At 45.5% G+C, this 18,157-nt stretch overlaps 1 protein-coding gene across 1 annotated transcript in view; it reads right to left on the reverse strand.

Moving 5' to 3' along the window:
- Nucleotides 1-18,157, reverse strand: part of CFAP61 (cilia and flagella associated protein 61) — a 253,647-nt gene that overhangs the window by 17,295 nt on the left and 218,195 nt on the right. The window contains exon 26 of the mRNA XM_074988390.1: nt 17,725-17,930. Coding sequence (XP_074844491.1) covers nt 17,725-17,930 — 206 coding nt within the window. The remainder of the gene's footprint in view (nt 1-17,724; nt 17,931-18,157) is intronic.

Consider the following 18,157-nt stretch of genomic DNA (forward strand, 5'->3'; position numbering starts at 1 on the left):
GTGGGTCAAGGGATGGGGAAGTCCTGGGAGCTAGGCCATGTGTGGCTTGTGCAGTGGACCCTGCTGCACAGGGGCTCTGAGGTGCCTTCAGGACCATGCTGAGAGCTGTGCACCCCCACCCCCAGTCAATGGGGTAGAGGCCAAGGTGGGTGTCCAGCCACAGAGAGGACCCTTCATAGATGGTGGGTGACCTGGGAGCAGCCTAGCCCTCCCAGGGGCCCACTCACACACCTGCGGCTTCAAGTGCTTCCTGCAGGAGTGGTTGCTGCCTTGATCCTGGGGGCATGCCTGTGTGCTGGGGGCCACTCTCCTCGGTGTGTCTGGGACCAGGCTGGCACCCTTGTGACTAGCCTATTTTCAGCTGAGGAAGGTGCTGGGAGGGCCGTCCCTTCCCTGGGGAGTGATGCTTATCTGGCCTCCCATGAGCCTGGCAGCAGGATGCCACCCATGCTCTTGAGCTGCCTGCTGGGTTCAGGTGGTGCACACTTCTGCTGCATATGGCTCCATGTACTGGGAACACAGTGTGAGGTCCCAGCTGAGTGATGCTCACAGTGCTCCCCATCTGTTCCCACACCCCGTGCCCTGGGATGTGTGACACATGGGGCACTCACTGGAGGGACTCTTGTCAAGCTCAAAGGAGGCCCAGGAGGTGGCCTGGCTGCCAGGGACCGGGCCCAGCACCATCATGAGACTGCTGCTCTCAGATTCCAGCTCCTGCAGGGGTTAGCCTTCTGTTGGCTGCTCCTCCTCTTCCATGGGCTTCCACTTCAATGGCGGGGGCCTTGAGTTCTGAGTCGAGGTTCAGGCCAGGGGGCGAGGTGCCCCCCACCAGGATCCAATTGAGCTCCCAGTAGTAGGGAAAGGATGATGGTTCTATCCTCAACTGGCCAGCTGCATCCCAGGCCCCAGTGTACCCCAGCCTGAAATCTTTAACTTTAGCCCTCACTTGCTCAGGGGTGCGGTGGGGGTGGCTCCATTCAGCCACGTCCTTGGCCATGTGGCCGTAATTGTCAGTCTATCGGCACCTGCCCTGAGGGTGCTGAATGCTGTGTCCACTGGGGTACCTGTGCAGCATCCCAGAAGCCTCTTCTGTCGACAGAAGGACCCCTGGAATGTTCAGGCCTGTGTTTTGTGGAAAGATCTCTCTCATTCTTCCTCGTGGTGAGCAGGGTATGGCTGTCTACAATAGTACTCCATTCTGTCAACTAGCTGGTGGCAGAACACACGTCACAATCTGGATGGTCTGCAGGTTTTGTCAACAAAATAGACGTTTTGTTGACAAAACCCTGCAATCTAGATATAGCCTACGAAACTAATTTTGTAAAACTATTAATAAAGCTTCAGGCAGAAGTAGGGTGACCATCCATCCCCCTTTTTCCCAGGACAGTCCCTTATTTAAGCTGTCTCATATTTAGTGGGGCTCCTGTTCCCTGGCACCCTGTGTCTTGGGGTGGCAGCATCTCCTGCCAGGGACCTCCTCCTCTGGGTGGCTGCCCTGTTCCCTGGAGCTCTGCACCTTGTGGCAGCAGCTGCTGCTGCAGGGCAGCTTCTCTGTTGGGCAGCTGCCCCATTCTCTGGCACCCCACACTGGTAGCCTCCACTGCTGGCAAACTCCACCACGAGGTGGCTGCCTCCTTCCCTGGCAACTCCTAAGCACCTGTTGCCTTGTTCCTTAGTCTCCCACACCTCAGGGAGGCAGCTCCTGCTTCATTCCCCACCCACCTCCCACTGCCAGCAGGCTTTGGAACACCCCATCACCAGGGGGTTCTGGAGCCCCCATCCTCCACTCCATCCCACCAGAGGCTGCACAGCACCCACCCCTGGTGCCTCACCCTAGAACAGCAGCTCCCATTGCCAAAGCGCCCTGACATGGGACAGCAGCCCCACCCCCCCATTGGCCAGTGTCCCATATTTGCCATAGGGCAGTGTGGTCCCCCTAGGTAGAAGCCATATATATTTTTGTGATGGGTATTTTTCTCTGCCTGGTTATTCCTTGTGAAATGTGTCCTTAGATTCTGGTATCAGAGGGGTAGCTGTGTTAGTCTGGATCTGTAACAGCAACGAAGGGTCCTGTGGCACCTTACAGACTAACAGAAAAGTTTTGAGCATGAGCTTTCATGAGCACAGACTCACTTTATTAGATGCTGGTCTGGTCTGGCCCCGCAGATTTCCAAGACCAGCATCTGATGAAGTGAGCCTGTGCTCACGAAAGCTCGTGCTCAAAACTTTTCTGTTAGTCTATAAGGTGCCACAGGACCCTTCGTTGCTGTCTTAGATTCTGGGGTACTGAGCACAACAGGTCTGTATACAAAATCTTCGTTTTCGGTGTTTCCTCTTCCAGCTCTTCACTGCCCTGGTATTATTCAAGGTCATCTAAAACCCATTTTCCCCTGTGCCATAGGACATAGGGGGTCTTGCAACCAAATTTAGGGCACCCAATAGGGCCTATTATGTCTTTTACATCTTGGAGGAGATGAGACAGGTATTAGTGACAGCCCTGGAGGTCAGATGGAAAATCATTGGTATTTTGTTTCAAGGGTCAAACAAAAATAAATAAATAAGTAAATAAAAATCATTTAAATTCAAGTGAAATCTGACTTATTTTTCTTTTCACCAAATCAAAATAACTAAAACTTGTTTTGGCTTTACCAGAAATATTTGGTTGAGCAAAAACTGAACCTTTTTTTTTTTTTTTGCTTTGGTTGTTCCTATGTGTTTTTTCACTCTTGTTTTATTTAAATTGGCCTGATTCAAAACAAAATGCTGCTTCAAAACAAAAGGTTAAAGGAAAATGTTTCAAAATGAAAATGTTGAACCCAAACATTTCCACATCGTCAAAACTTTTTTTCCTTCCTAAACCTAGTTGTGGACTGCACAAATAATTTTGGTGCCACCTCACATGCATTTTTCAGGAAATTTACTATATCATCACCCAGCACTACTCAAGTTGGATTAAGCAGGCCACCTTTGACAGATATAACGGCATTTCTTCATACAAACAGCACAATAACAGATCTGCAATTTTCCCCCAGTAGATTCTGGAATTTTCCAAAACTGCCAGGAGGAAAAGCTCATGAGATTGCCTCTGCTGACTGGTTATCGAAGTGGCAGCAGTCTAATCAGAAGAGTCTCATCTTCTAGGTTAATACAGGTTGAACCTCTCTTGTCTGGCACCCTCGGGACCTGACCAGTGCTGGACAAGAGAATTTGCTGGACCACAGGAGGTCGATATTGTCTAGCACATTACCAACACTTCCACTGCTTACTGGGCTCTTAGAAGACACGTATGGGTAAATTCCAGCTAAATAACAGTACAGAGCAGGGGGTGAGCAAACTTTTTATGTTGGGCCCCACTTTTCATCCCTGCCAACAGCAGGGCCGCCAATCTGGCTAACATAATCCAAACCAATGGAAATTTTACTTATGTTCACATCCTCTTTCAGCACATGTAAGAAAATGTGTAGAATGTAAAAACTTTATTAATTGGTATCTAAATGTGAATACACATCCATACAAACAGTAACAAATTTCAACATTTTTAACAAGATGGATGAGTCTGAGACCTACCAGCCAATTATGCTGCCCCCTTCTGGCAAAATTTCATGCCCCCCTCTCCCCACCAGGGAGGCCTGCCCCCCACTGTGCACACCCCTGTACTAAGAGCAACTTCTAATTAAATGCTTGTGTAAATACAGCCAGATGATCTTATGCTATTTTGAAATTATTGCTTAGACGGTTCATGAATTTAAAGTCTTAACATCATCAGTGTTTTACAGACAGCTACTATCACAAGAGATACTGCAAGAATATTTTCTACTTCTCTGTTATTTAGCTATGTAAATCCACTGGGCCATGCAACCCTGATCTGGGGACAGTCAAAGCCCACTGAACACAATGGAACAATTCCCATGAATTTTGACAGGCTTTGGACAAGACCCTCAGTGCAGCAGGCATTGCAGAAGGGGCAGAAAACCACCTTACCAGAATAGGGTATGTACCCCCCTCAAAGACTAAATGGCAAGACTCCATTCTCAAGGATGTCTTCTTGGCTAATCAGGCCCATCTTTATCCATGGAGGAGCCACCAGGGCTTGAATATCTCTGTGGCTGACAACTCTCCAACAACCTTAGTTGTCAGCCTGAGAGAGTGACATTGATTGACACAGGCCTTTCAGGGTCACGCAGACTGCCTGCAAACAGCCAAGCCTTATGGACATTGGCACTACATATGCACAGGGCCTCCCTGACACAACTCCCAAGTGCACACTAGGGACTGACTCTATGACTCCCTGTGCAGAAGCAGCCAGTATGGACTGTCAGATTCAGTCAGATCCAGACTACACAGTGTGGATGAGGAGTGTCATGACCCTTAGGAAAAGCAGAGCATTTTTCTGCGGGTGCAAGGCCAGGCAGCTTTCTCAGCTCTGGGTTGTGGAGGCTGCTAGGTTCAAGATTTAACAAATGTAATCTGTCCATGGAGGGTTGGCCCATCAATGACTTCAGCCAAGATAGGCAGCGATGGTGTCCCTAACACCATTTGCCAAAAGCTGGGAAAGGACAACTGCATGGATCACTTGAGGATTTACTTGTTCTTTTCATTCCCTCTTGGGCTCCTGGCACTGGCTGCTCTTGGAAGACAAGAAACTGGACTTGATGCACTTTCAGTATGGCCATTCTTGTGCTCTTAAATTCACTTATGTTTTCCATGGCAACTAAACTTAAGAGAATACAATTTTCAGAAGACGGTAGAGTCACAACAGAGTTCTTTTGGGGGTGAATTCTATCTGTCCTCTTTGCTGATCCAGAACTGCCAAGCCTGCTCAAGAAAGGGACATGGGTATGAACGCAGCAGCTGCACAAAGGAGATCTCTCTCCATCTTCATTGAAGAAGTGGGCTTCACGTTTGCTTGGAATAGGCCAGCATGGAAAAAAGTGTTGGGGGTGGGGTTGTTCTGTAATCCTGGATTGCTAAGTATTTGGATCTAGTGATGGGAAATCCTATCTGGGTCTTGGCAGGACAACAGCTGCTCTTCCGGTCTCTAGGTTGGAAGAGTGGTCATGGAAAGGCTGGACTTGGAGTCCCAGAACCTGCCCCTGTTCTAGAAGATGGACATACCACAACCCCACATAGTTTCCTGCACAAAGCAAATTTATTCCTGTTTGCGTATGAATGTGGAGCAGGGATTTTGTCCTTGATTCGTATGTGTAACTCTCAATCCTCACTCAGGCAGGACTCCTGTTGAAATCAATTGGAGTCTTGGCTGGATGCAAAGTGCAAGATTTATCCTGTTATTAGCATTAGTGGCAGTTTCATGCACACATCAGAAAGAGGCTACTTCTTAGACCTAGCAGGATTTTGAGGGCCTGTTGTTAATGCTAATTTGAAAACTGCGCTGGCACATTATGTTCAGGAAATCCAGTACCACAGGGTTAACCATCCGCCTTTTTATTGAATGCAAGGCAGTGAGGAAATTCATTGCTAGGTGCTGTCTCTAATTATTTAAAAGATAATTTGCATGTTACACAGAGACAAATCATCTCCCAGGTGACAGCTGTTTCACTGTGACCATTCCTGGCAATGGATATCATGCCAAGAAAATCTGAACACAGACAGAAAGGGAATAAAACAGAGCTCGGACATTCTTACTTTACAATAAGGGATTTTCCCAAGTCAGAGTTATCATATAAAAAGAAAAGAGAGGGAAAACACATATTGCAAAATTATAGTAAGTATGAAAAAGGTAACTGATTAGACTGTGAGCACTTTCTCATTTATACCCCATTACCCCAATCTGGCCATGTGAAGGGACCTTACAGTGGGATATAAATGTAATTTACTTGGTGCAAATCAGAATCTCATGCTCTCTGTTTGTAGTAATGTAAAATTATTATCCTCCTCAAAAACACAGACTATTTTTTTCTTTGGATATAAGCCTCTGGACTTAAGACTTAATCTCTCAAGAGCCACAGAAATATAACACTTTATATTTTCTTTCTTTCTGATGGGTAGCTTTTAAAGATGTGTATATATATTATGGGATATTTTAAAAGTTTTAGGCAAGTAGGGTATTCTATGGAAAGATGAGTGACTGACAGGCATATCAGGGATAGTTGCAGATTGACTGAACACAAATAGAATCATTTGTTATATGTGAAGCTGGTAGCACCACCGGGTACTAAAATTACCCCCCAACTCCTTCCATGGTATGATCTTGTCTTCACTTGCTTACAATTTTCATTTGCTTACAATTTTTTCACACTTTCAAAGTTTGGAGTTAATTCTTCTATGTCTGTTGGGATTGACTTTTTTGGAAAATTTCAGGCAAAACAGTTCAGTTATTGCCAAGAATGAGTCTAGGGGAAAATATTTGTTTTGCCAATGTTAAACCTTTCCTTGAGAAGCTCCAGTGCCCCCATGCTTTGTGTCGGAGCATTAAAATTTGGCAGAGGGTTGGCACTGAGCATAATACTACCACCATCACCCCCACTGGGGTCTTGTGAAAATGAATTAATTAATGTTTATGAAGCACTCAGATACTCTAGTGATGAGTGACACAGAAAAGCCCATGAGGAAATTAATAATTCTATCTTCAGAGCAAGGTTTGAATAGTGTGAAGTAAATGAGACCCAGAGCCACACAATGATCATTGAGGGGAAAACATAATATCAAAAAGCTGCTCATTAAGGGAACACAATCTATCCAGAGCATGGACTGACCCAGGGTCCTGTGCAACAAAATAGTATGTGATCATGTGTTTAAAGTCTATATCATAATGCTTATACAAAAGGGGGCACAACGACCTCTAATTCTGGCATGTCCTAATTTTGGAGTTCTTGACTTTCAACTCTAATGATGTTCTTCTAATGTACACGTATATTTGAGTGTGTGTGTTGTGTACTATAAAATACCTGAGAGACTATAGTAATAACTATGGAGACTTTGTGCTCCTAACTTTCTGCTCATTCACACACTGGCTATGTCTACACGTGCCCCAAACTTCGAAATGGCCATGCAAATGGCCATTTCGAAGTTTACTAATGAAGCGCTGAAATGCATATTCAGCGCTTCATTAGCATGCGGGCGGCAGCCGCGCTTCGAAATTGACGCTCCTTGCCGCCGCGCGGCGCGTCCAGACGGGGCTCCTTTTCGAAAGGATGCTGCCTACTTCGAAGTCCCCTTATTCCCATGAGCTCATGGGAATAAGGGGACTTCGAAGTAGGCGGCGTCCTTTCGAAAAGGAGCCCCGTCTGGACGCACCGCGCGGCGGCAAGGAGCGTCAATTTCGAAGCGCGGCTGCCGCCCGCATGCTAATGAAGCGCTGAATATGCATTTCAGCGCTTCATTAGTAAACTTCGAAATGGCCATTTGCATGGCCATTTCGAAGTTTGGGGCATGTGTAGACACAGCCAGTGATAGCAGGCAGGAATTCATTGGTACATGTACAGATTGGGAAATTGAATTCATTAATACCACAAATTACACTCCTCTTTTATTACACATTCACCTTCTGCAACAAGTCAACAATGCTGCCTTTGACTTTATAGAAGATTAAGATATTTCAAGTTTTTCAAAAAAATAAAAAGGGTTACTAAGATGTAGTAGTACTTCCTGGAACAAAAAAGCTCTTAACTTGTGTTTTCTGTGGCTAGACAGCGTCTTTTTGAAATGGCAATAGTGTATCATAGACTTTTTTTATACATTTTCACACACAAGGAATTCTCCAAGTTGGAAACACATTACTGGGTAACTATGTCCACCTGCACTTCTGTAATCAGCTCACCAAATAGTAAGTTTAGCACCTCAGAGCTCTCTCTATAGTCAGGGTCTGCCCTGCAAGACAGTTGTTCTACCTTCATCTGACAGTAGCAGCTCCCTATGAGCAAGGCCTGCCACTTTGGTATTCGAAGATAATTTGTTTCCATCTTTTTCTCACTTATTATATCATCTCTGTTGCCTCAGACCACCCTCTTACCTGTCAGGCTGCAGAGGGAGGAATGGACTACAGTGAAAGAAGGCAAGAGCAGCTGAGTTCTCTCTGCTAACACCTCATTTCCCCTGGTGCAGCAGACTGCCCTTCCCTTGGTTTCTCAACAAGCAGTTTGAGCATGTGGCTTAGTTCATGATGTGAAGGAGTTTCAGCCACCAGATAATCCACAGTTACACAGAGAAAGGCAAGGCCCCTGGGCCATAACTTAACTGAAGCTGCAGATTTTTGCTAGAGATGTAAGCCTTGCTCCTCCTGGGATAAGATAAGGTACAGTGAACCCCTGGGATATGTGCATTTGACATGCACGGAGCTTGTATTTGCACAGTTAGAGGGGGACCCCAGGAAGCTCCAGCCCCAGGGAATCACTGCCATGGCATGGGGGGGTGGCTATCCCCCCTGTGAAGGTCTTTAATGGGGGGTCCCCCTTAACAAGGGGATCCCCGCCCCCCTGGTGGTGGCACCCCAGGACAGAGCTGGTGGAGCAAAGTGCTCCATCACCTCTCTTCCCTCTTCAGAGGAGGATCCCCTGCCCCCAGCTGGAGCAGTGGCTGCTAGTCTGAGCTGCCAGCCCCTCCCCTCTTGACTTGCACAAGTTTGAAATTACAGCTGGCTTCCCAGGAACGTAATTCTCACACAAATCGAGGGTCTACTGTAACTTTGTTTGCCCAGTCCGGTACCTGTAAGATACCGACTGCTCCAAATCCTCCTACTCAATGTGTTCACTCAAGGAGCTTTCATCCACCCCTTGTACCTCACATAACATTTTTGTGCCTTATCCTTATTCGCAACCCTGACAACTGGTTTGTGGTTTCTATGGTGTTCTTTCTAGAGGGATCCCAAGATCCTAGCATGAAGATAAGGACACAGGAGCTTTAGAAGTGAGGGAGGTCTACCCATTTGTGGGTGTGATTACAAAGAAATGACCTACACATTGACCTACACATGAATTAATGTCTCATTAACCCCAACCATATCTGGAGTACTGTGTGTCATGTTGTTTGCACAGGGTGTTCAAGCGTTTGTCAAACTGTGGATGAAGATAGCAAAGCTTATTAAAGGGAGAGTCTGAGGTGCAGGGGGGAAGGACCTGGCCTTATGGGCCTAGACTTCATGTGATGAATAAGTTGCCTTGAAAAAGAGTGATTGAGAGGGGACTTAAGGATTTTGTGTAAGTACTTGATGGGCACAAACAAAGAATCTTGGGCAAGACCTGTTCACACTGCAGGCTCCAGATACAATGCAAGACAAAGAATTAAATCTCAAAGAAGTTTACACCAGATATTCATGAAGGTTTATTTCAAAAGGTTATTAGCGAGTTCCTGTTTGTGCAGCGGCGGGGGCGCTGCTGAGGTGATCTGTGCAAGCACAAAGTAAACAATGCTGTTGTCTGATGGCAGTCAAGAGCCTTTGCCATGCTTCAGAAATAGCTATCTCTTGCTCTCTCTCTCTCTCACACTTTTACTGATAATTCCTACTTAGCAGTAGGCTACTGTTACTGTATTTCACAGCCACAGGTTTTCCTATATGAAATTTCAACCATCGTACTTTGGGGCCGGTCCAAGAAACACTGTCTGGAGATTGCTAGGCCAGTAATATCTTCTTCCTGTTATTACTTGTGCATTCATATAATGTCTCCATCAGCCCCAAAGGATTCAACAGTGCTGAGATACTGCTGTCTCTGGAGGATGGAGATACTTAGGTACAGAGTAAAGGCACCTTTACTTTAGTGAAGGCAAACACCAATCCCTATGTCATTCCTTCCCCTGGGCTTCCCAGTGTAAGATCCATACGATATAGACAGAGTGAATCCTTAATTTTAAAAACAGCAAAACCAATTCAATTGATGTTAGCAGTTGGAACCTGTGGTAGTGATTGAATTTCACCCAACAGCCTGAATACAAGTGTACGTTAAACAGCAAGTGCACGAGTTGAACTTTTTGAAAAATTTTTGAAATAGCTGAAAATTTTCTGCTGAAACAATTCTCTTGTGGAAAATGCTGATGCACTGGAAATGGAACGTTCCACAGAAACACGGTGATGCTGTCAAAACTTTCAATGGAAGCCAGGCAGGCAGTCCAGCTGTCCAGCATGGCAGGCTGCTGGGTTCCCTAGTTAACCAAGATTCCCAGTTTGCTGGCTGTCTGGCTGGCTGCCTTGAGGGCCAGCTAGCAAACTGCTGAGCAGGTGGAGAGACAAGGAGCTGACATGTCCAGATGAACAAACAAGGTGGGCAGCCAGAGCACCTGCCCTTCCACAAGGTGAACAGCACCTGTGCAGGAGCTGGACAGCAGGCAAGCCTGCCAGCTTCCCAGCTGCCTGGTTGGTGGTCTGCATGGCTGGCTTCCCGGATCCCCGCTTGGTGACTGGGCTCCCTGGCCAACTTGCTGAGGAGCTGGTTAGCGCGCAAGCTGGTCAGGGTGTCTAATGGTTGAACAGTTTAGACCTTACCAAAAGAAAACGTTTTGATAAGGTCAAAACAAAATTGATTTTTAAATGAAATTTTGGAACTTTGTTGTGTGGAAAAAAATCACAATTTTCAAGTTTTGACATTTTGGAATTTCCCATGGAATGGGAATTTGGGGTTCTGAAGAGCTCTAATAGAGACATTTTACTGCTTTGTTTTGTTTTTTAATTACATGGTAAGAATTCTCTCTCTTCTTCATGGGTCCCATAGAGTAACTCCAAAACTGTGCAAATCAGAAGGGAGTCATCCTTTCACTGCAGCATGTATTTGTTCATTTGTGCATTTTGGCATACAGAACATGTCTGTGGGAAGCTCATAAGTAGGAATTATAAGTTTGACCAAAACGGTAGCTGTAGCCTTTCTACCACTACTACACATTCTGCTGAACCTGTCAGTTGCCTCCTCCCATGGAAAAAGCCTTAGCTAACATGTTCCTATTGAAATTGTTATTCTGCCAGTCACTGTCACTTCTGATAGGACTGTCTTCGGATCCCAGCATCTCCACAAATACTGCTGAATCCTTCAAAGAGAGAGAATGACTCAGCAGATGGTGACAAAGAGGAACCAGAAGGAATCCTGAACTTAGCTGAGTGGTATATATGAAACCATGTCTAACATGAGAGAATGAAAGACAACAAAACACATGTAAGCAAATGCTCATTTCTTCTCCAAATTGCTGTAGACCAGTGGTCCCCAAACTTTTCGGCATCATGGCCCCCTTTGGATTTTTGAGAAACCCTCATGCCTCCCGGCCTCTTCTTTACCATCATCCAACCCGCCTTTTAACAAAAATTCAATTTGTAATTTAAAATAAGCACAAAAACTTGATATGAAAATGTTATTTAAAATTAAAAATGAGCACAGATTGTTTTTCTTGTCCCCTTGAAGGTGCCTGGTGCAGCCTCAGCTGCCCAGTTACCTGAACCTCATGCCAGCCACCAGAGCTGACCACAACAGCTGCCTGCCTGCCTGCCTGCCTGCCTGCCTGAGACCTGCGCTACCAGAGCTGCGCACCTGAGCCCCATGCCACCGGGACCAGGCACCCACCCGCCTGGGACAGCCACCTGCCTGCTCACCAGCTGCTTGAGCCCCTTGCTGCCGGGACCAGCTGCCCACCTACCAGCCGCCCAACCCAGCTGTGGGCCCGCTGCTCAAGCCGTCCATCCAAGCCCCACGCTGCCAGGGCCAGCCACTTGCCTGCCATCCCAAGCTGCCCATCACCCACATTGCTGGGGCCAGCCACCTGCCTGTCAGCCAAAGCCACCTGAGCCCCGTGCTTCTGGGGCCAGCTGCCCACCCGCCAGCCTGAGCCACCCGCACCCTGCGCTGCCAGGGCCAGCCGCCAGCCCGAGCCATCTGAACTCTGCGATGCCAGGGCCACTGCCCGAGCCCCACAAGCCACCGCCCGACCCTTCCCATCCCACAAAGCCAGGCACCACCAGCCCCCTGTTCTTACCTCATCCCGAACCCTCTCAACTGAGCCAGGCACCCCCAGCCCCACATCTAACCCCGTTCTCCCACCTCCCCGCCACAACCAACACTTAGTCATCTTTGCAGGAGGCATCTAGCTCCACGTGGGTGTTCACCAGCTGCCTGCTTTTTATAGCAGCTGCGCCAGGTCACTCATGTAAAGTGGCAGGGGCTGAGAGCCGGAAGCAAAGGCTGGCTCTTTCTTCGGGTGGGGGGAATGATGGGGAGGGCTGGGTCACCTTGTGCCCCCCTGGAATTTCTTCACGCCCTCCAGGTTGGGAAACCATGCTGTAGACCTTTATAGGCACTTTAGACAGCAGCAGAGGAAAAGAAAAAGAACAATGGCTTCTTCTGGCAAGGTCAAAAACAATTGCTAACCATTCATCTTTCTTTTTGCTGCCACTGATCTGAACCTTGCTAGCATGTCTAACAGCAAGTGACACTATCACCATGTCTGGCACCACAACAAAGGCAAACATGTCGGGAACAATTTGTGGTTCATAGTCAAGAAGTGGCCACAGCTGCCTGCATACACTGTAACACAAAAATAATGGAAAAGAAAAACCCTGATGACAACTAACTGTGACCAGGTTATTGAGTTACTTTCACGGCAGATCTAAAAATGTATTAACTGAGCAGTAGCAGTGAAAATGTAAGGAATGTTGCCATCTCAGTCCATCTCTATAATTGTGATCTCATTTTCCCTCTGCATCTTACTCTCTAGCTGCTATTAGTAATGCACTCTTTGCTCTAACGTTACATTTGCTATGTGCCATTCCTTTTCTTTAAAGGAAAATCAATATTTTCTGTAAATCAAAACAAATCTTTGTTATAGCAGTAAAACAGAAATTTCACCACCCCCTATGCAGATTGACATAGGAAAGATTTCCTTAGAGAAAAATGTTTTGAACTTGGATAGAAACATTGAAACATTTGATAAAAACATTAAAATCTTAAACTGTCAAGTAATACATGACTGTAGGGTTTTTTGTTTTTGTTTTTGTTTTCTTTTCATCTGGTTCAACCCTATCTTCCTGCACAGAATAGGGAGAACTGACCGGCCAAGTAACTAAACATCAGCATATTTACATGGAAAAGAAATCTCAGGTGAAGAAATCACACCCCACACATCTAAGGTTCCTTGACAAGATGCAGGTCCAGGCTTTCCTTAACGGAATATAAATCTTTTTCAAAAGACTTTGGTACTTAAGGTGACACAGTAATAGAGTCCCCCAAAAATGAATACCAAAAAAACCCTTCCTCCATTAACTGAAGAGGAGGATGTTTCTTAGCTAACCAAAGATACATGATGCTACATCACCCAGCATTCTCATGCAACAGTGCCTAACACAGTAGGGTCCTGTCCTTGACTAGATCTCATAGTCACTACAATAATATAAATAAATACATAAGTAACATTAATAATAAAGTGGGCTGGTATCAGACTACTTGGAAAACCTTTATATCTTTACATCTTTCTAAACACAAAATACTGCCTGAGCAAGAGGCAAAAGCCTGTCTATTGGCAGAAATGAAACTGCCCCAAATGCTTGTAGAAATGTAACCCTAGGAAGGTAACTTCAGTACCCACAGGATGGCAATACCAAATCAGTTCATTGGTCCAACTCATCTGATTCTGCCCTTTGCAGTAGTGAGCCCTTAAAGTTTAATAGGCAAGTAACCCTGAAATAGGCAAGTATTTCCTGAAAGAGAGAATCAGTTTTATGCCCTGAAGAATTGAATCTGGTTACCATTATCACAGGCAGCACAACTGAAATTACCACTCAACTTCAAAAACAAAATATTCATTTAAAATGGAGTTAAGCTTGTAAATGCTCATTAGTTCGTTAGTTAAAAGCCCTTCCCTTCCAAAACGCTTCAATTTTAATTCTTACTATCGAATAAATAAATAAATAAATAAATAAATGTTTAATTCTTACTATTGAATAAATAAATAAATGCCCAATACTTTTTTGAATCCTGCTGAGCTTCTGGCTTCAATGTTATCTTGTGGCAGTGATAACTATGAGCTAATTGTGCATTGTGTGAAGAAATACTTCCTTTTTCAGTTTTGAATTTGCCACTTTTCAATTTAATTGAATTCTCTTTTGTTCTTGTGTTTGGAGAAAAGGCAAACAGATGTTCCCAATCAACTTTCTGAATACTTAGTTTTTTTTAAAATCTTTAACCCTCTTATTCATCTCCTTTCCATGATACATAGTTCCAGTCTTTTCAATCACCCTTCATATTTGTTTTCCCATGCCTCTAACGATTCTCACTGCCCATCTCGGAAGTCCTCCTTTTCTGACAGATGTTGTTTGAAACAGAGTGACTAGAACTGAACACAGTTATCCTGGGAAGGACTCACCTTTGATTTGTGTACTGACATTGTAATATATACAGTATTATGCTTTATCCCATTGCTTATGCACCCCAAGAGCTGGTATTTGTAACTGCTAGTGCACACTGAGTAAACGTTTTTCAGTGAACAGTCTTCTGCGAAGCCCTGGCCTTTTTCTCAAGTTGTAGCAGCTAATTTAACACCCATTAAGGTGTATGCGTAGTTCAGGTTATTCTTTCCGATGTTAATTATTTTCAAGTTGTTGTAATTAAATTTCATCTTCCACTATGCTGCCCATTCACACGCTTGTCCGTGTGCCTGTGAAGTTACTCTTGGGTCTTCTGTATTCTTGATTAACCAAATAATTTTGTTTTTTCTGCAAATTTTGCCAACTCATTTTTAAATATACTAAACTAGACCAGACCTGGTTTGGAACCTTGTGGCACTCCCACTGTTAACCCTTTACCATAGTGAAAATTTACTATCCACTGCTACTGTTTCTTTTTTTTCTCTTAGGCAGTTTCTGTTTCAAGACAGTACTTGGTGCCTCTCATTCCATGACTATTTAGGTTCTTTCCTAGACTCTTGTGATGGACTTTGTCACCGACTTTTAGAAAGTTCAAATAAAATATGTGAACTAGTATTCCTTTATCCACTTTTTTACTGATAAATAGTCAAACAATTCTAATAAAGTACTGAAGCACAGTGCTCCTTTGCTGAAGCTGTCTCTGAAAGCACTGACACTGACAGAGGACTACTAGATAAATACATCTGGAATGTCTATAGGTAGGGTGATCATCAATCTTATTTTTACTGGGACAGTCCCTTATTTAAGTTTTGTATCACAGGTGTCCCAACTTTTTTAAGAAAAAAGGCATATTGTCCCTGGCACCCTGTATCTTGGGGTGACAGCCTCTCCTGCCAGGTAGCTCCTTCACTGGGTGGCTGCCCTGTTCTTCAGAGCTCTACACCTTGGCTACGTCTACACGTGCAGCCAACATCGAAATAGCTTATTTCGATGTTGCGACATCGAAATAGTCTATTTCGATGAATAACGTCTACACGTCCTCCAGGGCCGGCAACGTCAATGTTCAACTTCGACGTTGCTCAGCCCAACATCGAAATAGGCGCAGCGAGGGAACGTCTACACGTCAAAGTAGCACACATCAAAATAGGGATGCCAGGCACAGCTGCAGACAGGGTCACAGGGCGGACTCAACAGCAAGCCGCTCCCTTAAAGGGCCCCTCCCAGACACAGTTGCACTAAACAACACAAGATCCACAGAGCTGACAACTGGTTGCAGACCCTGTGCCTGCAGCATAGATCCCCAGCTGCCGCAGAAGCAGCCAGAAGCCCTGGGCTAAGGGCTGCTGCCCACGGTGACCATAGAGCCCCGCAGGGGCTGGAGAGAGAGCATCTCTCAACCCCCCAGCTGATGGCCGCCATGGAGGACCCGGCAATTTCGACGTTGCGGGACGCGGATCGTCTACACGGTCCCTACTTCGACATTGAACGTCGAAGTAGGGCGCTATTCCTATCTCCTCATGAGGTTAGCGACTTCGACATCTCGCCGCCTAACGTCGAAGTTAACTTCGAAATAGCGCCCGATGTGTGTAGACGCGACGGGCGCTATTTCGAAGTTGGTGCCGCTACTTCGAAGTAGCGTGCACGTGTAGACGCAGCTCTTGTGACAGGAACTCCTCTGTAAGGGCAGCTGCACCATTCTCTGCCTCCTTCCCTGGTGCCCTACGCTTAGGGAAGCATCCCCCACTGCTAGGGAGACCCTTCATGGGTCAGTTGCCTTGTTCCCTGGCCTTCCACACATCCAGGAGGCAGCTTCATTCCCTTCCCCCTCCCCGCCAGGAGACTTTGGAACCCACCCCCCCACCACCAGGGGGTTCTGAAGCCCTCATCCTGCACTCCCCTTCATCCCTGGTGCCTCCCCATTGGAGGCTGCAGAGCCCCCATCCCTGGAGCCTCACCCTGGAGCAGCAGCCCCCATCCCCGGAGGCCGGTGTCTCAAATTTGCCACAAGGCAATGTAGTTACCCTATCTACAGGCCAAGGCAGACATGACACTGCAGACTTTGAAAACACTGTTCCTCTCATTTTTCAAACACTCATATTAAGTCACTTTTTTCAAAAGCAACAAAAGTTCTCTGGAAGGAGATGGAAGAAGCTGTAGGCATAAATAACAAGGCCTTTCTTCCAAAACAGGGTTTACTATCTCCTACCAGTGAAGAGGAGAATTTTGGAACTGAGCTCTGTCTTGGAATTCCATGCCCAAAGGATTTCCTCACACCTTGCCACAGCTGGCACAAGCAGATCAGCTTCATAGAGAAATTCTACAACCGTATCCCTTCTATAATACTCTCTCACCACCTGCAGAGTGAGGCTGGTCCTTCAACTCCTTAGTTCTCAGGAGAGAGCATGAGCTTGATGTTATACTAGGCATATGTGTAATTGTATGCTCAAACTGCAGTTAGGTAACTAACCAGGATGGTCTAATCTGTATGTGTTCATTATCTCAGGCATTTGATTGTGTGAAATTGCACTACAGAGTGTAATACAATCATGCTGCTATATATTGTTCACAATACATGTGTGATTGCTGCGATCCCAAGTCCTACCTCCAGACACAGTGCTCTTTTCACTCTTAATATCTATAGTCTGGAGTTTAGGGTGAACCAGGAGAGTCTTAGGTCAGACTGGCGAGCTGTTACCCAAATTAATACTTCTGCCCAAATTCCCAACTCTGCTCAACAGCACTGGAGCCACGCTCTTACCTAGTCAATCCTCCCTCCCAGCATTTTCGGAGCTCCATGAATCTGCTGATTCATGCTCTGTCCCTACACCTTTCCTTCCCCCCACCCACCCCACAAGCTTGAATGCTACAAGTCAGCTGATTCACAGTGTTCAAGCTAAGGGAGGGAGGGAGGGGGAGGAGCAGTGATGAAGTGTGACTCAGGTGATTCATGGCGCTCTGAAAGCGATGGGAGGGAAGGGAAGGTGTAAGTAAGTGCAATGACCTGTGACTAAAAACTGTTTCATGAAATTCACCCAAATTTTCCATGAACATCCTCTTTTGCCTTCAGATTAAGTATGGTAACACTGAGGCTAAATTAATTTTCCAAGCCAAAGTTACGGGGTGTTAGAATTAGGTTTTTTAAAAAAAAAGTTGGTTGCAACTTTATTAACACAGCGGCTAGCACTCATCTATCATAAAATTTAAGGATCTGATCTCTCTTTGGACTACTTGTGTTGCTGGTCAGCAATAAATTACTTAGCCAACTCCCTGAATGATTTTAGAGAGAGAAACAGAATGTTCTGACTCTGAGCATAAAGAACCATAGTTTTTCAGGTATTCCATAGCAGCAAACAGAATAGTTAGGCATAGAATACATACTGTAATAAAAGGAAACAGTAATTTTAGTCAGAAAGCAGAATTTGCTCTCATCTTACCTGTAAAGATCCTTGATCAATCCCTCCTTCCAGCGAGAACAAAGATTGTTAAGGACCCGCTCATGCTGTCCAAACAAACAAATGTAGTTGGAGGCAGGGAAGGGCTCCCTTGAAAAGCAGGTAATGGCTTCTACCATACTGTACTGATTGACATGTATCCTGAAGTAATTCCCCTTAATTGCATCACCAGTTATGATTTCCATCCCCTGGAATAAAAATAATATGAATAGAAAGAAAATTATTTAGACTGAGGGGTCATTCTAATTGGCACATGTGCCGTACCAGCTAATTACGCATTTTGATATTTATATTAGCTCTTCCTGAACCTACTAATATTTTAGCAGCAGATAGCAGCTTTATGAAATGTGGCTTATAAAGCAAGGCACCTGAGTAAGGTTGATGGCACAACCACACAGAATGTCAGAAATGTAGG

Source organism: Carettochelys insculpta, chromosome 3 (genome assembly GCF_033958435.1).
Source record: "Carettochelys insculpta isolate YL-2023 chromosome 3, ASM3395843v1, whole genome shotgun sequence".
Taxonomy (NCBI): domain Eukaryota; kingdom Metazoa; phylum Chordata; order Testudines; family Carettochelyidae; genus Carettochelys; species Carettochelys insculpta.